Below are 25000 nucleotides of genomic sequence, written 5' to 3'. Positions count from 1 at the left end.
GAGAGAAATGCAAAACGTTTCAAGTGCTTCGAAAACAACACATTTGCTAATAACTTTTGAATTTCATAAAAGTAAAAATGGAATGCGCTAAGTTGTTCAAAAAATCTAGTTTAAGGTTTGGGCCGAATAAAAAAAAAATACAAAGCTGTGCAAAATTTGACTAGTCATTCACCAACTTTTCCGGTCGGACGTCGGACCAAACAAACAAGACATACATTAAATTTCATAATGCAATGCAATGGCAGATTGAGTACCCCACCCACATGGTCAGGTAGAACATCAATGCCCGACGAAACTTCGCAAGTGACTCAGCAAACATTGTAAGACATCTTGTTTTAACTAGTGGTATTAACCAGGATGAATAACAAATGGCTCTTGAAAAGGTTTTGCGGTAAAAACAAAGTCCCAACACATCAAAAATTTCATATTAAATTTGAAAGAAACACAATGATAAACAAGTAATTCTGAAGATCAAAGATGAGCTTTGGATGAGCTTTGGATGCAATTGAAAATTTCGATGGTTAGAGAATCGTTTCCTAAAAAACTATCTGTACGCATAAATTTTACCCAAATCCCATTAAATGCTTTCGACAGTACTTTCCTTATGTGGCGAGTGCCGTCCGTTTTATGTTCGATTGTCAGAGGTAATATTTGGGGGGGGGGGGGGGCGGTCATATATGTAGGCAGATATGTAGAATATGTTAACCCCACACCCCCTCTCCTAAACTCCTCTGAAATTGGCGCTGTTTACGACTGCCAACCTTCTGGAATAGCCAAACCCCTCCATAAGTGAGAAAAGAGAGGGTATAGATATCTTTATGACAATCCATTGGGTATGTGACTCACCTCCTGTCGCACTGTCATTACAAATCCTGTTGATAGGTTATTACAAATCCGGTTAAGTATGTTATTACAAATCCGGTTGAAAGTTTATTACAAAACCGCTTGGTTATTTTATTACATATCCGGTTGATTTTAATTACAAATCCTGTTGTTATTACATATCCGGTTGATTTTTATTACAAATCTGGTTGATATTACAAATCCTGTTGTTTATTACAAAGCAGGGTGATACAGGGGGAATCCTAGGGTACCTCGTGGGGAGTGAATGAGTGAACCATTAAGGTAATTCCCTTGAAATTAATATTGTTCTACTATCAAACGTTTTTGGAAACTTGGCGTAATTAATATTCATTATATTAACATTAAAAAAATGCAATAAAAAAATGGGGTCACCGTGCTTGTTTACGCGTCAGCAGGCTCTTAAAATGGGGTATTTTTACTGTTTTCGCGTTAAAAATTCGAATCACCTTCCTACAGAATTAAGTCTTGGTTACTTCAGAGACACAAAATTTTATTTTAAAAATAAAGCTTCTTTTATTTACATAAGCAGTATTGCTTCATTTACGCCGTCTTTGATTCCCTGGTTGTGGGAATAGTGCACTTTTTGGGACAGTTCCGTGGTTAGCTTGAAGTCCTCGCCTTGGGTAAAATATACCCAGTAAGGAGCTGTTTTCCAAAAAAAAAATCATGTTCTACTATCAAACTTTTTTTCTTCTTCAAATATGTTCTTTATTAGACTGTTCTTAGCAAATACCTGAAAAAAAAAATCGGGGGTCACCGTGCTCGTTTGAGAGAAAAGGAGCATTTATTTCGCTATCGGGTTTAGTTTGAGCGAAATCTCTTAAGGGCTGGCCAAACGCTCGCAACATTTCAAGCCAACATCTTGCAACATTGTTGCATGATGTTGCGTCATGTATTGAACGGGGCGGCCAAACGCACGCAACATTTTCATCATTTTCAACCCAAGATGTCGATGTTCATGTGCCCCAGGCGCCTGGAGCGCAAGAAGTGGACCTAACGCGCATGCCCTGGCGCAACAATGTTGCATGAACGTGGCCAAATGAGTACAACATCATGCAACATCCAAAATGTTGCATGAAAAATTTGACCGTTTTCAAATTCGATCCAACATCATCCAACATGTTGCAACATATCGCAACAGGGTGGCCAAACGCATGCAACATGTTGTGCCCAACAATGTTGCAAGATGTTGCGTTGAAATGTTGCGAGCGTTTGGCCAGGCCTTTACGTTTTGTATGCGCACGTGCTCATGTGCGCGCGCTAATGACGCGAAAATCGTGCGCAGTAGGGATGCGCAATGCAATACTAAGAAATTACCTTAAAGTAACAGATTTGAGAGAGCCCGTGCGCATTATTTCATTCAACATGATTGAGTTGGCTCATAGTCTTTAAGAGCACCTTGTCTTTCTTTTCGTTAGAAATAATATCGTGGACAAAATCATATACATGCTGGAGGAACATTCACTTAACCTTGAAAAACTCGTGGAAAAAAGAACGGAGCAGTGGATTGAGGAGAAAAAACGGACAGATGAACTACTTCACAGTATGATGCCAAAGTAAATACATAATTTAGACACTAAGACACAGACTGTTTCTCATAGATGAATCGGCCAAAAGTTATCGACTATCCTATGCTCAAATGAACCTTCTCATTGGCCATATTTTTTCCTTTCCTTTGACTCATTTATTCGCCCATGCTTAGCAGATGCGTTTGAAGGGATGTGACACTCGCGAAGGGCCTCGCATCTTTATCGAAGAAACGTACGTTTATTTAGTTAACGATTAATAAGTTCACACATTTCAGGGTTGTCACACTTTCTTGATGACATCTGATAGTAATTTCGTTCCTCTACTTCAATTTCTCAGGAGTGTTGCAGATCAATTGAAAAGAGGACGGCCAGTTGAAGCTGAGAGCTTTGATGAAGTAACCTTGTTCTTCAGTGACATAGTTGGATTTACTGCGCTCTCGTCGGAGAGTACTCCACTACAGGTAAAAAGTCTCTACATACGAGACAGAAGGCTCATCAGGCAGGGTTGCCCCCAGCATTAAATTCGCCGTTCCCCATTTATACACCTGGGTAGAGAGAGGCACCATGAGAGTCAAGTGTCTAACCCTAAGAAGAACACAACACATTGTTCCCGGCCAGGACCCGAACCCGGACCACTCGCTCCGGAGTCGAGCACACTAACCATGAGGCCACCGCGCCTCCCCACGCGCACAGAGGCTCAGTTGGTTGAGCACCTGGCTGCCATGCGGGAGGTTGTGAGTTCGACTCCGGCCAGACAAACACTCAAAGTCTTAAAACAACTGAGGAGAAAGTGCTGCCTTTGTAATTACACCCACAAGTGGTTAGACTTTCAAGTCTTCTCGGATAAGGACAATAAACCGTAGGCCCCATCTTACAAATATCTTCCATGCTTATGAGCCCTCTGTGGGACGTTAAGGAACCCGCACACTCCATTGCAGGTAAAGTCGTTTAAATGAGACAAAGCAGGTACCCTTTAAATTGATGAAAAAGAAGAATATACTCAAGTAAATTACATGACATGACCAGACGTGCCGAGACGGGACATGGCACACTGAAATGGCATCGCATGACAGCGTGACATTAGATGACATAACTTGACATGAAATAGCACGACGTGTCTGGAAATCGCATGAGCACAAGTGAGACGCCATGGTCTGACATTCGTACTTGAACTTAGCGAATGACGCCACCACATTGTCTCTGGTTTTGAGTTACGATCTATTTCCGACACGACAAACACTATATACACACTATATCCAATTCTTAGAGAAATCTCCGATCTTTCGGATTTATGTTTTCATTTTTTGCGTTCGAGTCTTTTTCATCGAATTTGATTATATTTTACCTTTTAGATCGTCACTTTGCTGAATGACCTTTACACTGCCTTCGATGCAATAATTCAGGGATACGACGTTTATAAGGTTAGCCTTATTCTTATCTTTTTAAGAGTTATCGTCAAAGATCTTTACAGATTATGGTTCGAATCGTTCCGGTCCACTATTGCACACATACGTTTTTTTTTCCCTAGGTGGAGACGATTGGAGATGCATACATGGTGGTGTCAGGTCTACCAATCAGAAACGGTCATCAACATGCAGCTGAAGTTGCCGACATGGCACTGCATTTATTACAGTCTGTTCAACGGTTCAATATCAGGCACAAGCCCAATGACAAACTCAAACTCAGAATCGGTATTCATAGCGGTGAGTATCTCAGAACTCTAGATGCGAATGATTGGGGTTTATCTAACGAGTTGAAAACTGAGGAAAATTAAGCACAGTAACTGAGAGAGATTTGTGAACCGGTGTTTTCGGCAGAGTGAACCCTCGAAACGCCGACTAGCCGACTAGGAGGCTCTTCCGTTAAAAATAGCGCGTGGTCCAAATATAGGGGCATAGGGACGAGTTACCAATTTCGATCGCGCACCATTTTCAACGGAAGAGCCTTCTCGCAGGCTAACGTTTCGAGCGTTCGCCCTTCACCTTTGCCGGAAACACCAGCTCACAAACCTTTCTTATGGTAGTTAATTTAATTTTATCAAGTCATTTGATAAACGCAAATTCAGTCTTTCGTGCCCCAATCCCCACCGGCGCAGCTCCAAGGTTTCTTTTGAAACTTATACCCGGCCCATCATTTGTCTCAATGCTGATAGTCTCATTTTTTAGTGAGGTCAAACATCGGAGAAGACCGGATCAGTTATTTTTCTCTCAATCTCGTCCCCAGAATCCGCTCTTCTTTTGGTCAGCACTAAGAGCACGGATTCTGGCCACTTCCAAGACAGGAAGTCCGTAAATCACGGACTTCCGGATCGTCTACGCACGCTCAGAAATCATTTGAAACAACAGTGGTTGTCAATGGTATTAGTACTTAAAGAATCATAATGATTAGTCGCTTTGGCCTTCATTTTTTCTTACGAAGGCTCAACGAGGGCACAGTCCATCTCATTATCGACTTGATTTTGATCGTTTAAGGTCCTGTGTGTGCCGGAGTTGTAGGTTTGAAGATGCCACGATACTGTTTGTTTGGAGATACCGTCAACACAGCCTCAAGGATGGAGTCCAATGGGGAAGGTTTGTATATCGTATGGTATATCTTGGGGCCGTCACGGCTTTAGCTTTAATTTACCCACGAGCTCAAATGAAGTCTTGCAAACGGAAACTCACGAAGGGCTGCTTGTTGTCTTTTTCCCTTAAAATAAAAATGTGCGTCTTATTCCCTTGTTTCTGATGCTTACTATTCCATACCCTTCCCTTGCTTTTTGGTTTCTTATTTTTTTCCTGCCATAGTACCCAAATTCCCCAGTTCAAGTGATACGTGTTTCCGTGTTACACATACCCCTGAGGGAGTTTTTCCAACCTGTAAGGGCACTGACTATGATGGCTACAACGCTGAAGGGTGTGGACAGATTCGAGACTAAAGTTCACCAGTCTGCTGATGTTGACAGTATTTAGAGACGCCTAATGAACAATAGCTTCTGGAGCGAATTTGCCTAGGAGGAGGGGTGGTTCGAGTCCGCGAAAGCTGCATTAACAAGCACGTTTTCTACGAGTAGCATATTTTGTGTATAATAAAAATTTCGTCTTTATTATATCATTATTATGAAAGTTAGAAATTTCGAGCAAATGAAAGTATAGACTATGTTAGAGGGAGAAACACATACCTTGCATTTTACCGATGCCCGCTCGGGGCAAAAGCCAATTTTTCGGATGAGTGTGTCGAAAGGTAAAATGCACGGTTTGTGTTTCTCCCTCTAAGATATATTATTATTATATTCATATTATTTAGTCTTTATTATGCTTTTCTTGCTCGAAAGGCCCATACATGTCCATATAAAATTTTCTGTTTCGCAATCAGATCGGGCGTTTTTACAGTACAGAGTCTAAAAACAAACACAGATGACCGTAATGACTTAGGGCCAATGTGAGCCTTAAGTGCAGTAGTGTAGCAACTCTCGTAACCTGATATTATTTGGTATTGTAAGTAGCTTCTATTGTTTTTAAGTTGAAGTCATTGTTTCAATTGTTTTAGTCTTCACATTATACGTTACGACAGCTGCTACATCACCCCTTTCGGTTGCGTTCGATTTACCCTATCCAGAATAATTGGATATGTCTGGCGTTTTGAAGCAACAAGGGTGCTTGACAATCTCAATGTAAACCTCGTAAAAACGAAGGATTTCTCACTTTCATTCCATCTATTCATGATTCCGGAATACGGTTAATCGAACGCACCCATATGGTGTTATTTTTGCAGAGGACCGCAAGTATACTTGCTAAAAACCGTGCTGCACGTGCAGCAAAATTATTTATGCTCTTTTAACCAATAATGGCTGTGTTTTCACGACGGCTGCGGAGTGTCTCGCTTAACATTCCTCAAAGAGGTTTGTTTGCAGACTTTGTTAAGCGACTTAAAAATGATACGTGTTTTCACGGGTAAGATTAAATGAGGAGAGAGCACGTGCCAATACAATAATAAAAATAATAAAAATAGCACGCCTGTTGTATTTCCGATTTGAATAACCGCAAGCGACTCCTCATTGGCCGAAAGTAATTGCCAACTCGCTTAAGCTACCTGGCTTGGTGGCTCAAATTTAATGAGAATTCCATTAAAGTTTGAAAGTTTGCCGACTCGCGTAACTTTAAGCTAGCTGGAAAAGCAATTGCTTTCACGCGATTTCTGGTTGTCACTCGCTAAGCGACCTTAAAAACCGCTGGTGAAAACACGGCCGATTTTATAGTTTTGTGGCGTTGTCGATGTAGTAGCCGTTGCCATTTCTTAAACTCCCTATTAATTAAATATTACTTTTGACGAGGCCCCAGGGGTTTGGGGGAACAAAGGATCACGGGAACAAAGACAAAATATCTTAGGGAACAAGGGAACATAAACCATTTTATGGATCAAAAAGCTGAGAACAAGTTTGGAAGTAATTTAGGGAACATAAGCAATGGGAACAAGGACACCCCCTCCCCCCTGGGAGGGCCTCATTGACTGCTTGATTCAGGCTTGATTCTTTGACTGCTTAAGACCAGGGGCCCGTTTCTCGAACGTCCCGAAACCTATTCGGGCCCGAAAAGCCATTTGTTGAACTGCCAACCGCTTGTTATGGAAAGCCGATCTTTTAAACTGTTTTCAAGGTAACAGAAAGAAAAATAACTGTGAAGTTTGACGACTTAAATCATCTCGGTTCTTGAGATACAAAGGGAATTGTGACACCCGAAAATGGCCCGTAAAGTTTCGGGACTTTCGAGAAACGGGCCCCAGGCTCTTAAGGAGTCCGCAAACGAAGAAACACTGTTACGGAAACATGGGCCGCAAACGGGGAAACATTTGCTTCTGCAACATTGTTTTCTCGTTTGCGGGCGACTTAAAAGTAATCGATGAGGGGAGGCCCCATGCCTTTGTTCCAGTATTCGCGTTTGTGGTAAAATTATCTACTTTTCTCGGAATAGGGAAATAACGCCAGGAGATTGCGTGTGATAGCTCTTGCAGGTTGTAAACTGAAAAACACTGGGACATTCCAGAGGAAAGCAAATTTAACATTTGAAATAACTCCTTCAACAGCTTTGAAAATCCACATCAGTGGAGCAACTAAAGATTACTTGGACAAAATTGGAGGATATCATATGCAGGAGAGAGGATCAATAGATATCAAGGTTTGCAAATTAGTTGTTGCCCTTTTACGCTCATAATGCTGCACTGAAGATGAAACGAGCACTGTCCCTATGATTGCCAAAAAAAAGTTCTACAACACTTTCGAATATTGCTCTGCATATGATTAATTTCGCATGCAGATATGATGGAACAAGATCAGTAGCATGCCATGTAGTACCGCCGCCTTAAAAACCATTTTGGCTTTTATTCTCGCTAACCCCTCCCCTCCCCTCCCCCCTCGAAATAGGATATTATCAAACACTTTAAAAATGGTGTTAGTTTTATCATCATTATCATCATCGTTCTTCCCATTTCTATCTTCCTTGCTATTTTGTCACCTTCATCGCTTTTCGTCATTTTTATTCAGTGGCTTGCATGAGAGTTTCTCCGTTATATTTGCTCGTAGGGCAAAGGTGCTTTCGTCACCTATTGGCTGCACGGAAATCCGACGTCAATTGAAGAGCCAAACCCCACAAACATAAGAAAGACTCATTCGGAGACCAGTACTTTCTCTTCTACGGGGATAGAGGTGGAGTTACAGCGGGCACTGGCTTGGCGTGACTGATACATTGGTGCACTTAGCTTTCTAGTTGCTCAACCAACGAGTGTTTACAGCTGCGTCACGGTTTTCAAGGCTCTTAAAACCTCGTATAAAGCGTAATACCTCGGCTTGCTCATTAAATTTTCCATTTTGATTATGTACAGCAAATGACAAGAACTGAGGGAAAAGCGTAATATAATCATGTGAATCTTTTTTTTTTTTTTCAGTTTCATTTATCATATACATCCTCTTACGTGGGAAGCACGTAAATTAAAAAAAACAACGAATGAGTATTAAAAGGAGTGAATATTTTCGATGCCATCACTTTTTTTCCTTCATATTTCTATTAGGCCGGGTCAAACGTCGAACTTCACGTGAGACGAACTAAACAACCGGAATTAAGTTTAACTGACGTTTGACTCAATTGAGTTCGACAAAGACGAGGACAGACGTCGGACTTCTCATGAGTCAAACTTATGATAACGTATAAATTTTGCTTTTCGCTTTAAAGGGAACAATGATTTTGTGGATTCATCGCGCTCAAACAAGTGCCGGCATGCATAATATACTTTTTTTAGTATTGTTCATGAGATCCTCAATTTAGTGGCCATTGAATCATAGAGATTCTATCTTTTGACGGCAGATCGATGAGCATTGTAAGTCATGACAGGTTTCATGCACAACAGCTTTATGAAGGCTTTGGAAACGTGCATCAACGCATTACAATTGGCGTGTTGAGATTTTGGTATGCTTGGCGGTAGCCGGATTCGATGAAGGGGCCCAGTCTAGCAATGTTGTTGTTGTTTGTTCGTTTTATTTTATCATTATTATTTTTTTGTTTTTTGACTTTTTTCGTACATAGCTGCGAAGGTTTCTAACTAAGGGGGTTTTTACATCATACCGGTACGAGTTTCATTCTGGTACGCGTTGTCAATTTCATACCGCGTTTACATGGACGACACAAATATTGACACAGGGATGACGCATGAACCAAAACAATTATAATGGCGTCCAATGAGGTACTGCTATTAGAAATACAACGCATGCGTCAATAGTCCCAGTCCACCACGACTTGACGACTCGTACCAGAATGGGAGTCAATGTAGCGTTTACATGATACCGGTATAACTTTTCATACCGTTATGAGAATTTCGATACGGTACAACTACCGGGATGAACTCATACCGGTATGAGTTGTACTGGTATGAGATTTTTCACCGGTATCATGTAAACAAATACAGAGCGATAAGTAAGAACCGGGATGAAATCGTACCAAAATGAAACTCGTACCGGTATCATGTAAACACCCCCTAAAGGAGAGTATACCACAAGTTCCTTCTAAAAGATATAGATTTAGCCAAGCCTATAGAAGCGGAGCTCCTGTTTCTAACTCCAGAAAGCAATATGGTGTAAATCATGGAAATAATTATGCTAATGCATTAAGTACAAGATTAATCGTCATTACTGTATACAGTTTACAGTGATCAAACAGATCAAACATCTCTGAGCTGACAGCAGTAAACAAACAAGCCTTTTTGCAAACAATAACCAACTATTTTAATCAACAACTAAAACTGAAATTACGTACACAATAATCTCTTTCACAACTTACATTTTCCATTTGATTGACAATCTTTACTCCCTCTCTCTAAGTCAACCTAAAGCGTAGTAAATTCGCTTACTCGACTGCAATTTCACAGACAAACAAAGCGGTTCACGACTGAACATCCATTTCACACAAAAAGCCTATAAATGTGATTGTTGAAATATGTCAGAATCTCTGTCAACACGGAATTGTAAACGTTTTCAGGCCTTCTTCGCTTTTAGCGAGTTTTACAAAATTTGTGAAGCAGCGAGGCATATATAGAAGGAAAACATTACCTGAAAGCTATAAACGTTGTAAATCAGTGTTTTGTCTCTGGCTCTATTTGTCTCAGCTTCATCGTGTTTTTCATTGAAATTTCCTCTTTTTTCTCCTTCCTCGGCTTCTCGAGAGGCTTTCTTCGCTTTAATTTCAGAAATTTCATGGCCTCTTCTCTCGTGCTTCTTTCCTCGGGCCCGTTTCTCGAAAGTCCCGAAACTTTACGGGCCTTTATCGGGTTTCACAATTCCCTCTGTATCTCAAGAACGGAAGGGATTTAAGTCGTCAAACTTCATAGTCATTTTGCTTTTCGTTACCTCGAAAACATGTCTAAATATTGACTTTCCAAAACAAGCTGTTGACTGTTCACAAATGGCTTTTCGGGCCCGAAAAGTTTTCGGGACTTTCGAGAAATTGGCCCAGACTCTCCTCTTTATCCCGTTGCTCCTCACTAATCACTGATATGGTTTCCCGCCAAAAAATTGCGGGTTGTAAAATGCAACGCTGCTACGCGATTTCCAGCCAAGGAAAATTTCCTGAACACTCCCGTCCCCAGAGGCTGTTCTGCCTCCCCACCTCCACCTTGACAGTCTGAAGAACATACGTGACGTCATAAGCAAAATTTTTCGCATGGAGAGATTTCCTGAAAAATCTTACCCACTATAAAGTTGTTTTCCTTTTCGTTGCTTTCTAAATTCCTGAAACAGGCTAAATATGAACTTTATACCGGGTATAAGACACTGTTCAGTTCACTGGCAGCCGGCTGGCTAGCATGAGAGTTTTTCTAAAGCCTATCGTCTTACTAGGGCGAGATCTGGAAACCACTGAATTGGGATGCGAGTTGTGCTCGTTCACGCACTCGCTCAATTCAATTCATCCGTCCATCCACCCACTCACTCACTCACTCACTCACTCACTCACTCAATCTTTCGTACCTACATTCATTCATTCTTTCATTATTTATCTATTGCTTTCATTCTTTTATTCATGAATTTATTACTTCCTTCTTCGATTCATTTATTCATTCGTTTATTTCTTCGTTCCTTTCACCTCTTGTTGAGATCTCAATGGGAATTATACTTAAAACCCTTGTTCTTTAGTGCCCGGGGATCAAAACAAACATAATCTGGGGTCTCTGGATCTCCCAGAGGTTCTCGTCATTCTATGCACACGGGGTTGTTGTGAGATATCACTTCTCAACCAGTACAATAAAATGGAACGCCTAGAGGTCTTACAGGCCTAGTAGCACCACATTTCGAGTCATGGGTCCGAAGACATTATTTTTCAACTCTATATTTCTTGTCTCCGAAGATCATTGTTAAATTGTTGGAGGAACAAGCCATCAACCACTTAAAAATCTGTCGTTCAACATAAAAAATGGTCAGAATTTAAGTTTTCTCAGTAATATTGTCCGAGTTTGATATAGTAACAGATAGCAAAAAAAAAACAGTATTACAACTAACGAAGTATTTGAAAATCGAAGCTGAGATAAGATCATAGTTATAAAGGAAATAGAAATGGACCTCTTTCAATACATTAAAGCAAAATCTCTACTTAAGACAATTGTATGTATGCGGAGACACAATGATTTTATCATCAAGAAATCCTCAAGATCCTCTCACGTCTCTGCTTAAAAATATCGCTACGAGCATTTGACATGTTTTAAATTTTCATAAACCATTCTTTGATTGCGCATTTTTAAGGTTCAATATACCAAACATTTTTTCCAAATATCACTCAATTTTGATGGCATACCCGCCTCTTTGCCCTCTCTTGAAAACAAACGCTAATCTTACTTTATGAATTTGTTCTCACGCTCTCGATATTAACAACTCTAATCGCTTTGTCGAGTTCATTTGTGTTTCTTTGGACAGAAGAAAAACAAAGCATATTCTTCAAGAGAAATGACGATATATCACGAGGTTGGTACACGAGACTGGGTCACATTAAGATTATCGCTGAACATACGGCAATGTTACTGTAATGCAAAGTATCTCATTTTACCATGTGTATACACATGTATAATCAAGATCGCGCTAAATCTTATTCAAATATTTAACCTCACTATTCAGCAAAACGTGCCTTTGGGTTTCAAACCACCGAAGCTTACCTTTGTAAACTAATTTATTTCGAGTCTCTTTTGGCTGTGCTTTATGGACACACCCTGTGGCTTTGGCTTCAAGCCTTTGAGCGCTTTTTGGCCTGGCTTATAAGATCACCGTTTCTGACGTTTCGTCTCCTTGTTCAAACTGAGGAAGGAGGACGAAGATCAGGCATATGCAGTTGACAAAATCGCGTCTCGGTGCGATCGACGTCCGATTTGACTTTCCTGTCAGCGATGCATCTATTGCTAAAATATTCTGCCACAGGAAGATCAAAGGCGCACTGGCAGTTTCTTGGGTCGGACTTTCATATACCGGACCAAAACAACCATTGTTATTCTGATTAGGCCTTGTTGATTAAGTGTTATTATGTTCGCTTCGTTCTTTTGTTTTATGGACGTTAATTATTCCTGATCTGGTAATGAATGTTTAGGATAGTTTTTACTCCCTGTATTGTACTGAGATTCCGGATTCCGGATTCCGGATTTTAGGGTTGCCCCTATTAAAAGAATGTTGGTAATTTTACTGGCACCAACCCGGAAAGACAACCCGCAAATTTCCGTGTTTGTATATATATCCGCATAACTTGGCAATAAATAACTAAATTCCGAAAGAAACTTTACGTTCATTCAGGGCGTGTACAAATACCTGAGACGAAAAATCGCGTTCCTATTGTGGAATGTACTTTAGCTTGAAAAACACCAAGAACGGCATATTTTGAAATTTTTGAAGTTTCTAGGCCACTTGGCTTTAGCATCTGATTATTTCGCAGCTCATATAGATTGCCTCACCATTTACAGCCACCTATACTCGTCATAATCGCTTGTTTATTAATAACGCCGTTATGTTTACTATTTTTTGGTGACGAATTTTGCTAAATTTAAACATCACTTTGCTGGTACGTATTCAAAGCGTGAACTATGGCGAAACTTTAAAACGTTGACCCAACATTTTCAAGTTTGAAGTTTATCTTTCTTGGTCATCTGCCGCGCCTTCGGAAGCACCATAACGTGTTACTGTGCATAACAATAGTCTCTTCAAGGTATTTAAATTGGAAACTTCGACTAAAAATAGCGAGAAGGTACCCTTACCGGATTGTGAAAAAATGCACTTCAGTGGGTGAGAAAATAAGATTAGAAATAATTCAGAAACTGAGCGGGAAGAAAATTTACGTTCACTTCAAAGAACATTCAACGTTCCGACTAAACTGCTCACCAGTCCTGTGCCTTTTTTGCAGTATTTTCTGGATCCTTAACATAAAACTACAACCAGTTTGTAACAGAGCGTGACTTTTAATTTGCACCAGAATGTCTCTGCAGTCTAAGTACGGAAGCTCAGTAATGATAGATTTTAGCAGGAGCTCCTGATTGTAGAGTGGTTAAGATCTCTCATAGAAAGATTGATAGGGCATACTTAGCACTTAGATATGGTCTTTTGATGACAATCTGACAAGCGATTTTACTAAGATGGAGAAATAGCTTGCATTTTTCTGTTTGCAATGTAAGTTAAATTTGCAGTTGACCACGAACAGACCCTATTTAGCTGCTCAAAGGAGGACAAATAGAGAGCGGCGCGAGAATTAATGACCGCGCGAAATCTGGACCCACTGTGAGCGCGCGAAACCTCGTGTCCAGAACTCGCGCAGCAAAAACAAAGTGCAATGTAAATACTTTTGTTCTTGGGCCATCGTAGTTTGATCAAAAATAAGACACAAACAGCAGTGATAAACATATTGAACTTTTTCATTTTGATAATGACTTGACGTTTCGTATGTGCTCTACATACATTTTCAAAAGTAACCGTTGAAATTTAAAACAGCTATTTATATATAACAAATCGGATGAGGGGACTGGAACCTAGATTAAGCAAATACTTAACAGTAAAATATATACCGATGTAATGTAATGTAATGTAATGTAATGTAATGTAATGTAATGTAATGGTTTTTACATCGGTAAAACTAAACGGCGGCTTCACGATAGAAAAACCGAACATTTTAAGGCCCTAGCTAAAAATGACAATACTTCAGCCATTGCTGACCACGTCAAGGCCACTGGACATAACATCAAGTGGGATCATTTTGATATTTTAGCGAAGGGCAAAACTGACTATCATTGTAAAATAAAAGAGACCTTCTTTATTCAAGAACTTGAGCCAGCTTTCAACGTCAACATCGGAAGTGAAAAGCTGATGCTTTATTAATCTTTTCTGTTGTTATTATTATTATAATTATTATTATTATATATTATACTGTTAAGTATTTGCTTAATCTAGGTTCCAGTCCCCTCATTCGATTTGTTATATATAAATAGCTGTTTTAAATTTCAACGGTTACTTTTGAAAATGTATGTAGAGCACATACGAAACGTCAAGTCATTATCAAAATGAAAAAGTTCAATATGTTTATCACTGCTGTTTGTGTCTTATTTTTGATCAAAGTGCAATGTACGCAGGGAACTGAGGCTGCCATCTTCCATTTCCAATCTTCCCTTTGCAACTTAAATTAAATCATTACTCGCTTAAAAAGTTTTCTTCAACTTAAAGAACACAGGTATATTTAAAGATCCTTCGCAACTGCTCGAGTGTAAACTCTACTGCGTATTATATGGAAGACAAATCAAAATCTTGCAAACTTGGTATTCCGTCGTGGTCCCAACGTTGAGGCACAAATTCAAGAGACTTTGATAAGTGTCACACTGGTGAGATAGAGAAAGAGAATAAAACTTTCATTACACATTTCCGCCTATTCAGTCAGTGTGCAGCATATAAAAGGGTCTTCAATGATAAATTCCCATCGGAACTTAAATAGGATAGGATAGGATTGTTGACTCCTGGAATCTTCTGCCCTCCGATATTCGTAAGGCAGTAAGTGTAAATATATTTAAGCGGGGAGTTAAGAAGTTTTTATTGGACCATACATTAAGTTAAGTTAGTTATCCATTGTTGAATTATTGATTTTATTTTGATTTTACTATGGGATTTTCGTATTTTGTATTAGTATATATTCATTGGTGATCTGTTCTTTTTTATGGGGTCCTGGACTCCTTTACGGATTATCCATATGGCTATTAATATTCTTCTTATTAGCATGTGTTTCCTTTGATGCCATTAAATTGTAATAAATAAATAAATAAATAAATAAATAAATAAGCAGGTTCGGCCAGCACTGAAATGTAGCACTCAAATTTATAACCACCCGGTGACATTGTTAATATAATATTTTCTTTTGCAAGTACTTAATTAAAGGCACTTCATTTCCTTGTTCACTTGTTTATTACTTATAATTTATCATCGAAAAACAGATCAACAGAAAAGAAAGGGTATTTGTTGTTGAAGAAATTGAGCTCCACTTGAACTGATGGTCATAGGACCTTATAGGAATTTAGAGATTGTCCCATTGCCAAGTCGTCGTCTATAAAGACAGGTCCGCCCAGTGAAAGTTCTATCAGTCACAGGGCAGGAAAAATGCCGCTATGCAAGCATTAGCTTGATCAGCATAGACAAACCGTTCGCTTGTTACGGTGTCTTTTGTCATTACCAACGCTAACGAAAAGCTGGTGATTTTGCGTATAATGCATCAAATTAGCGAAAATCCAGCCGTCACGTGAACTGACAAAAGGATATGGCGGCAAATCGCTAGGAGATCGACGAGAGACAAAACCCAAACGTGGACGAACCTCCTTTGGAGTTGTGAGGCGATAATCAAAGGAAGGAAACCAAAGCCATCATTAATTAAACGTAATAAAGAACGTTCCATTGAGTTAGGCGAAGATTTACTACGTGTTATCCGCTTTGAATTTGAAGCTTTTGCAGGATATAAGTTGGCGAAAAGTGCCGCACCACGAAATTACCGTCCTTGAAAAATTTACTGTAAAAAGGAGGAATCAGACAATGTCGATAAATATCTATAGCACCACGAAACAAAACGCTTTGGCGTGTTTAACTGGACTTGAAACGGTGTGCATTTTTTAGGCTCCAAGGAACGAAACCTGGCACTCTGTTGGAAATGTGTCAACCGTCTATGAATGCAAAGTGTGATCCAAAGTGGCTGCGAAATTTTACACGGAAAATTTGGGACTCAGTCAATTGTCCAATTAACTACACCTGTTAAGATCAAAATCTAAGGTATTCACTTTGTGAATTAATTTGAAATCAAATTTAATGCTAAACTGAACTCATAGCACATAGTGACGACACATTGCAGATAATTTCCACCAGTTGCTTTACGATATGTTGATATTTTATCTGGTTGCAAGAACAAAGAGCTTGTAATCAGGTACGGCGAAATGAAATCTCTGATCTTTTTTGTCGGGCTACAACTTTTTATTGTTCAAGTCAAAAAAAGACATTTTCGGAAATAAAGCTGACGAGAACGAACGATTCGTCAGTTTTATTCTCTCCATTGGCCATGATATTTAACAGATTAGACATTGTGATTGTTTATTGCATTTCCTTTGTTTCGGAAGCAATGAAAGAACCAAAAATCTCGCGCAAATTGTCCTGTCGGATGATGTGTGACACATCTCCTGACCACTCGATGAGTTTGTTTGGCACGCGCTTTTCGTCATAAGCATCAAAGTACTTGTCATCTCAAATTTGTCAGGCTCATAGCGCAACTGCCTGTCATTTCGTCACGTATGGATGGAGGCAGGGCTTCAATCAAGCGCCGAACTATTTACAGCAACAAGATTTCACGCTTTGCAGAAAGCTTTGGTAAATGCCATAAAAATAAGCATGATTGCTTTTTAGTTTAACAGCGTCGCATCAATGAGAGGGTTTCATTGCCACCCACGGGTCACTATCTTTACTGTCCGTGGGCAAGTGGTCAATTAATCTCTTTCCAAACTGCAAGAGTGCTACACCAAATTTTCTCACCTCATGAATTCTTGGCAAAAAAAGCGGAGAGTTTTTATTTAATTTGCTAATCGCCGCGAGAAACAGACGCCTAAGTAGGTTGGACCACTCGGCATCTGTGTCATAAGTGCCGCAGTTTTACTCACAGCTACTATGAGGATCATTGTGTCTGACATCTCCAGTAAGTGTAAACATCTGTACTTTTTAACGTCAAGATTCTTTAAAGGACGATTGTAGCAAGCGTTTAATCCTTGGTTTCACATTTGCTTGGAATTGAAGCTCTCGTCCAACCCAGCTTACACCCCTTCCATTTTATGATTTTATCAACGCCGGAAGAAAAGCGAACGCGGAGACGAGAGGAAATTACGTCTTTATCTCTTCTCTTCCAACCCCTAAATTAGAATATGAATAGCGCATAATAGGTGATTGCTTGTATACGTTGGCAGTCATCTGCATAACTTGTAATATTTTCTTCCTAGGAAGAGTCTTGGCAGAATGAACCATAACAACACCAAGGCGCAAAAATGACCCGTGATTGATTAGGTGTGAGGAAGGGAGTCGTGTGGGTGATTGAAGACGCGAACTCGGAGAGCACGTCGCAAATTACTTGGCTTAATACACGATAGGTTTACACAGTAGAGATTAGGAGACGAAAGCTAAGCCATATCACTCTTGATTACAAGAGTGGTGTTTATGGCAATAGTGGCATTTGGCAATCGATCACGTTGGCGAACTGCTGAGCTTCATTTCCTTATTGTAAAGGAATTATTGAAGGACACATCAAAGAGGGTTTGCGTTCCAAGGGAGAAGACAAGCCATGGGGACGCAGCTCTTCGTCTCGGCGATAAATTTCTTGGCGATATTTACTTTGTCTTTGAACTCGAATCGACAAATGTACCCCGCAGTTGAGGCGGCTTCGCCTGTGAGAGCAAACTCGTGTTATAATGAATTTCGCAGGCCGCAAATGTGTCTCCCAGAATTTCATAACCTCGCATATGGCAAAAAGATCTTTGCAAGTCATTCGTGCGGGAAACCTCCGCGAAGATTTTGCAAATGGGAGACACCGCGAGAGAAAACTTGTGATGTCTGTGACTCAAATAATCCTAGCAAAACTCACCCAGTGGAATTCTTGACGGATCTGAATAACCAAAACAACGTAACATGTTGGCAAGCGGATCCCAAGCAATCAAGAGAAAATATCACCCTTCTTCTCTCACTGGGGAAAATCTATGACATCACATACATTAGCCTACAATTTTGCACAATTAGACCCGATTCTATGGCTATCTACAAGTCAATGGATTTTGGCAAAAGCTGGAGACCTTATCAGTTTTATTCCGGCTCATGCAGCAGGGTCTACGGAAGACCGAAGAAAGCTTTTGCTACAAAGGAAAACGAACAGGAAGCTTTATGTACAGATGCACATCTTATAAAGCCACTTCAAGGGGGTAGAATAGCTTTCAGCACCCTGGAGGGCCGACCCTCGGCCAAAGACTTCGAATCGAACTTCGTTCTGCAAGAATGGGTCAGCGCGACAGATGTTAAAGTCGTCTTCAACCGCATCAGCTCCACAAAGACGCGTGATGTGCGCAATTATTACGCCGTATCAGACTTCGTAGTCGGCGGACGATGTCATTGCAACGGGCATGCGAGTAGCTGTCCCGCAAACCGTGACGGAAAACCAGTGTGTGACTGTAAACATCACACCACTGGTTTTAACTGTGAACAATGCAAAGCCTTCTTCAACGACAGACCCTGGAGACCCGCTACAGGGAACTCAGCAAACGAGTGTGTAGGTAAGACCATTCTAAAAAAGTCATCACTTATTTAATTATCCATTCAGTTTAATAATCCTTGTTTTCATGCTTTAACCGAGTGAAGAAAGGGTCCAAATGCCGCTTGCCCACAACGTTTGAGTCTGTAAACGCCGAAAAGCTTTGCGTGGGACCATTCTGCATGAGGCGAGAGTTCCTGCAGCGCTGTTTATTTTACTGAACAATGTAAATGAATCCATGTATAAAATTAAGAATTAAGGCCTTTGCAATGAACGCCGTTTAGCCATGTTTCTCTTGGCGCTTTTATCCTTCCAGCATTTTTCAAAACTGCCATTTCATGTGTCTTCCTTTACTTTTAGGTTTCGTTTTCCCCCAGATAAATCCAAGCTTGTGTGATGTGGTTCAGTTGAGATTGGTTACGTGGTTTTATATTGTTTTATGGGGTGTATTTTGTCTCCTTTTGAACAAACCCGCATTAACTGTCATCAGAACACGTTTGGTGAATTTAAGGCTAATTAGCGATCACGGGTAATCCAAAACAAGCCGAAGGCCTTACTTCGAGATTGAGGAGGAGGGTTTTCTACTTGTTTTTCACAGATTTTAAATTTGTCGCTTCTAGCGCCTAAGGGGCATAACTTTTCCGGCTTTCTTGACTGCTGCAAAGGACTGATCTTGGTCCCAGAATGTCTAATAGACGGTTCTGGACAATAATGGAGGTGTTACATTTTAAGGACTGTTGTTTCATCTCCAATATTAGGTAGCGATATTTTTTATTATAAATTGTTTTGGTTGCGTACAATTTTACACGCTCTATTCAACTTCTAGACGAAAATTGTCATAACTTCATTTTCTCATTTCTCTCTTCGACTTTGATGAGATAAGCCTTTGTTGGACGAACTTGTTTCATTAAGGAAATTTTTTGAATGAGAAATTCAGGAGAAATTATAAGTCGATCTCAAGAAATCCAATAAAAACGTATTTGCGCCAAACTAGGATCTACAATTGTTGGCTAATATTTTTATATTCAAGTCATACCAGAAAATACTCACGTACTTTGATGGAGCCTTTGAAAAAATACAAAACAAAAAACAGCATTAGCAACGTTTACTCAAATTTACATTGAAGGGCGTAGAATGGATCCCCCAAACAAAGATCTGTACATAAATGCGTTGGCGTTTGGCGTCTTAAAAAAATCACTTTACAAAACCTTGACAAAGAACTTTAAAGGAAGGAAATATTCACATAATCAAAGCTTAAGGTCTTTTGTTTGACGTGTCGAAATCGTTTCTTAAAGAGAAGTAATTAAAAGAGATTCCACAAGAGACGCCGCAAGACGTGGAAAATTTCAAACCCACTTTTATTGAACTAACACAATACAGAGTTTAAAATTGTTTTTGGATTTCCGAGATGAGACGTTCTGCGTTTATCTTCCTTAGGCTTTTTTTTACTTCCTGGAGAAATTAGGGAATCTCTTCGTAATGTGTATCAGCTAAAACGGGATCGTAAATAAATTTTCAAGCTTTTACAGTGCTCCCGAGTAAATCTCTGATACTTCATTCAGTGCTTTGGTGTCTGACAAGATGAAGTGCTAATTTATAGTCCACGTCTGCGTGCCAAGGAATTTTACACTTCAAAGGTTGAGTCAACATTCCGCGGAAATAGAACGGCTTCAGGCTTTACAGCTTTAGTCGTTGAAACCGAAGGAATTTGATCTTTTCAAGCCAATTTTACGTGTAGTTTTAACTGCATAACATGGGAAAATTCGTTTTAAACCAAACGTGACGAAATTAAATCTTTTTTTTTCGTTGGAGTTGTACACCGTCAATCTTTCATCAAACGAGTATCCTTCAAGAGGACAGATGTTAATATCTTCGTTTTTAATCTACTTAAACAACTATCACGTCTCTTCGAAGCTGAAAAGATCAAAGATCAACGATCGTGCATGGCCATCAGGGGTAATATAGCCCGTAAGGCTCAGCTTATGGGATTTTTTAAAAATTAAATGAATGTCTATATATTTGACGTGCGGGTTAGAGGCGAAGGATTGGAGTGATCCCCGCACTTATAATTAATTGGACAATTTGATCAGTTGTCTGGAGAATTCACGGGGGTCCAATGGAGATTCGAACCCATGACCTCTGCGATTGAAGACAAGTTGATAAGGGAAGAAATTTTGCTCTCTGTCACTTTCGCCATGTCGGCTCTTCAGCACGCATGTGGATTTCGGCATCAACTTTTATGTTTTCACGTTGTTGGAAAGAAACAATAAAATTTCGAATTTCCTTTTTAGCCAAAAAGACACCAATTAGTTGTAACCTATCAGTCTGATTTTATTTTTTTCATTGTAATTGAACGATAAGCCTGAGAAGGCAAGTACTTAAATGGTTCAAGGTTACCCAATAATTACCCAATAATTATAGAAGTATTCTCGGTATTTTTCCTTCTGTCATTGGATCAGTAAGTGTTAGGACCACAACAGCTTTTCTCTGCTTTGTTAATTTTCGTAAAAGAGATTCTTGTCTTCGTAAGCCAGAAAAAGAAGCAGTGGTTCCCATCAAAAGTATTACATTTGTATCCCACTGAAGTTAGTGTTAGCGGAGAATACATCGCATCAACTGACGTTCTTCCGCCCATGCGTAATTGCGATAGCGAACCTAGCCAAAGATAAAGGCCGACAACAATAGATTTGATTTGAAGAAAAAATCCGGGAAAAAAAATCATGAAAAGGAAACTTCTGCATGTCTACTTTACATTTTTTCTACCTCACAACGACGAGAAATGATTCAGTTAACATTCGTTACTATTTCTGTACAGTGGTTTTCAATCATTGGGTCTCACCCACCCAGCCGAGCTCGCCTATTTATCTCAACAGAGATTTACCCCACTTTGTTGTCTCATGGGTGTTATATTAGAGAAAGACGCCTCACTGCCTTTGTGTGGGCATCACACTACAGACAAATGAATTCGTTCAATGTGAAATTAAGGTCTTTCGTATTGTGAACAACGTTTAACTACAAATTTAGCAGTTTTATTTTCTTCAATGTATGCAAATCATGGATAACAAGACGGCTGTCGTGTTATCGCCAGTTTTAAAGAATGGAAAACGAGACACTTGCATCAATCAAAAACTGTAAAACACCCGGCAATTTGGCGCCGTTAAGTCGTGAATCACACTCACCCCAGCATGCCTAACGCGAGACTTGATTGTGTCCTGGTGAAAACGCTGTTTGAAGCGCATTTCCGTCTACAATTCCCCAAAGTTTGACAACTGTCTGTTGAAGAAGAGATAATTATTATTAAACACACATTTGGGTCTTCCCCAAAAATTCCTCCATTAAGTGTCCGGCCCATGGTTGCGTTCGCAAGCTACTAACACAGTAGATACGGCTTTAATGTGGCTTATTTTTAGCACAGTTCTTCTGGTGCGGCTTACAGAAGATCAAACTGTAATAACGTTATGTTTCTGACCAGCTAACGTTTTCGCTTGGCCAGGAGTGATTTTTGCACGTTCCTCTGCCAAAGCAAAAGACAATGATTTTTTTCCAGAATTGCAAATTTCCGGCCTCCTTGTTATTTGAAGGTGTTATTTGCTCTATTTCGCGGCCGGATTTAGGGGAGTGGATGAAGACTGATAAATTGAGCGGTGCTCTTTGTTTAAACCGCTGTGCCTTAGGTCCAAGCTGTGATAGAAATCATAAATCAATGAGCATGACAAGCAACAATGAACCGTGGATTCAATCACGTTTCAATGTATCAGCAATATACAAACATTTATACAGTGCAGAGAAATCCCTTATGAAAATATAGTCTAAGTGTGGGATAACCATGAACGGGTAATCCGGCTCAGAAAAGTTTCGGTTGAGCCCTGAATTCGGCAAGAATCATTTTGAATCAATGTGTTTACGCGAAAGCTATGACTCCGGAACACAAAACTACTAATAAATAATAAATCTGCGTCTCCTTTTTAAGTGTTAAGTGGCACTCTCTGGCTTGAGCCCGGTTTTTTGTCAGCCATCATTCTTCGTGCACACTTTTTCAGTCCTATCTCATTGTATCTGAAAAGCACGAATGAATGGAAAGTAAGTGGGCGTTCGCAGAAAAATGTGACACCAGATAAGAATGTTGCACCATTTATATGGAGATGGTTATGAAACTGGACAAGTTTCTTTGTTTTTATTCTCTGTTTTGGCCCTGACCATGCACAAAGCACACCCTTTTTTCAAATGACAGCCAATCAAAAGTTTAGATTAATTTATAAGTCAAAACTCAGTTGTGAACTGAGGACAAAAGATTGCGCATGTTCGAGGTCAAGTTAACATGAAGTGCGACTGTGCCGTTCTCGCTTTTGAAGTTCTCAGGGTTTCACTAAACCAGTCCATTTACATGAAGTATGCTCCAAGGCGTTCCAAACTTGCTGCCTCCAGGAATTCACACAAATAAGTTTCGAATTTGATCCTGTCATAGACGTTATTGTTTTGAAAAAAAAAAAAGCATCGTGATGTTGTAACATGCAGAACGATATTTCGTTGATCAAATCTACTGGGCTTTTTTGTTTTTATTATTATTATTATTTTTTTTTTTTTTGCCATTTTGCAAAGCAGCTTTGTGCATTCATTTCGCTAGGAAAAGCCGAGAATGAGATTTAAAAAAACGGTGTCTGCAATTTTTAGTGTGTTTGCTGTTCGTTGTCTCATGGTAACATTCTCATTTTTTTATCTGCAGCTTGCAATTGCAATTTGCATGCAAAGGCGTGCGTGTTTAACATTGAGCTGTTCAAGCTTTCCGGAGGTGGCAGTGGCGGGGTATGTGTTAATTGCAGGCATAACACAGCAGGGAGATACTGTCATTACTGCAAGCAGGGATTTTACAAGGATCCTACAAAGGACATCACACACATAAAAGTCTGCAAACGTAAGTAACTATAAGAGTAACTATAACTGCTTTTTGGATTAACTTGAGTATATGATGATTTCACTTATGTACCGGCCTGAATTATGAAAAAACTGGCGCCAGAAATACAGCAAAATGGATTGGAGGCGAGTTTGAGGTGAACTCGTACGGGGACACTTTGTGACGCTTATTGAAATCAGGTTGCATCTAATCAGCTGCACTTCCGGTCCTATCGGCACCTTATCTGTGGTTTGCACATGATCAAATTTACAAATGTGGTGAAAGAAAAGAGGTGGCTCATATGGAGATGTATTGTTTGCTTCGTCAACATGGTGGCGATTATTCAATGAGCAACCGCCTATAAAAAGCCAAATGGTGGAAAATTCCGGAACCAAAATTGGCTTCACATTCAACAAATTCCTACCCATGTCAAGAGAGATGTCAATCAAGCTCAAGTCACGTTCCAAAGATTTTTTCTCAACGTCAAGACATAATTTTAAGCAAGCTCAACAAAATTAATTCATCACGTTCAACAAATTTTCTTTCAAGGCCAAGAGACGTTTGAGTCAAGCTCAAAAATGAATTTATTTCACTCTCAACTAAAGAATTATCTCAATTTCAAGCTTCGTTTCATGTCAACACCAAATTAATTGACATGTTCTAACAACTTGGACCTTCAAGATCAATCCGCGATTGCCATCACGCTCAAGGTAACCAAACTTTTGCATCAAACAATTGACCCACAATGCAAGTTGATTCAATAACTACCTCGTATACGATTCCGGAAGTATTTACTCCACATAGAATGGGAATTGCTCCATTTAAGCCTTTTACCACTCGACAGAATCTAGATTGCGATAAAACAGTAGTTATTCGAATCAGGGAGTTATCCCTTATTGCACGTCACCAAACGTCATACATTTCGTAATCGAGGCAAGAATAGACTGTGCTTCGGTTGTACAAGAAATTCTCAACGACGTTTGTATTTTGTCAAGTTTTGGAATGGGCAAGAAGAAGTAGAACTAAACGAACAGGCTCTCCCGGCACTAACATGGCAATTGGTTCATAGCCGACCGGGGAGGCTAAAGTTTGAATTTCAAAAAAAGGATCCCTTCAGTTGCTTCTTCTTCAATTGCGGTCATACGGTTTCACCTGGAAACAAATTGCAGACATCAAGGTGGACTATAAAAAGACGTGTTGTCGAATACGCTTTACAGGAAACAACAGGATTTTCTTACTGACATTGTCAATAGACCTTTTCTATATCAAACAGTTTATTGAAGAGCACTGGAGTTTTGTGGGCATTGATAACGGTCAGTGCCAGAACGAAAAAGGCGAGTCGACGTCACAGTTTTTTGTTGTTTTAAATAGAGCAATGAAGGTACACTATCAGTCTTGAGAACCTTCTATTTAAACAATAGAGTGTTTCTGTC

At 39.7% G+C, this 25000-nt stretch overlaps 2 protein-coding genes across 4 annotated transcripts in view; both read left to right on the top strand.

Annotated features, from left to right (window-relative positions):
• LOC138060163 (atrial natriuretic peptide receptor 2-like) overlaps window positions 1–9993 on the top strand; it is a 30575-nt gene extending 20582 nt beyond the window's left edge. Inside the window, exons 16-22 of the mRNA XM_068905888.1 lie at window positions 2283–2420; window positions 2731–2854; window positions 3746–3814; window positions 3922–4096; window positions 4865–4963; window positions 7455–7546; window positions 7951–9993. Coding sequence (XP_068761989.1) covers window positions 2283–2420; window positions 2731–2854; window positions 3746–3814; window positions 3922–4096; window positions 4865–4963; window positions 7455–7546; window positions 7951–8109 — 856 coding nt within the window. The 3' untranslated portion in view covers window positions 8110–9993. The remainder of the gene's footprint in view (window positions 1–2282; window positions 2421–2730; window positions 2855–3745; window positions 3815–3921; window positions 4097–4864; window positions 4964–7454; window positions 7547–7950) is intronic.
• Window positions 9994–11709: 1716 nt separating this feature from the next.
• Window positions 11710–23870, top strand: LOC138059857 (netrin-1-like). 3 transcript variants are annotated; one of them, XM_068905498.1, is made up of 3 exons: window positions 11710–11868; window positions 17382–18698; window positions 23400–23870. In XM_068905498.1, exons 2-3 carry the CDS (start codon window positions 17720–17722, stop codon window positions 23594–23596), a joined length of 1176 nt encoding a protein of 391 aa, XP_068761599.1. In that variant the 5' UTR covers window positions 11710–11868; window positions 17382–17719; the 3' UTR covers window positions 23597–23870. The 3 variants fall into 3 exon arrangements, with proteins under 3 accessions (XP_068761599.1, XP_068761601.1, XP_068761600.1); XM_068905500.1 differs by lacking the exon at window positions 11710–11868 and adding an exon at window positions 16464–16761; XM_068905499.1 differs by lacking the exon at window positions 11710–11868 and adding an exon at window positions 16770–17083.
• Window positions 23871–25000: the final 1130 nt, after the last annotated feature.

The sequence above is a fragment of the Montipora capricornis genome, chromosome 8, assembly GCF_036669925.1.
Source record: "Montipora capricornis isolate CH-2021 chromosome 8, ASM3666992v2, whole genome shotgun sequence".
Lineage (NCBI taxonomy): Eukaryota > Metazoa > Cnidaria > Anthozoa > Scleractinia > Acroporidae > Montipora > Montipora capricornis.
This window is presented reverse-complemented; position numbering and strand designations above follow the sequence as displayed.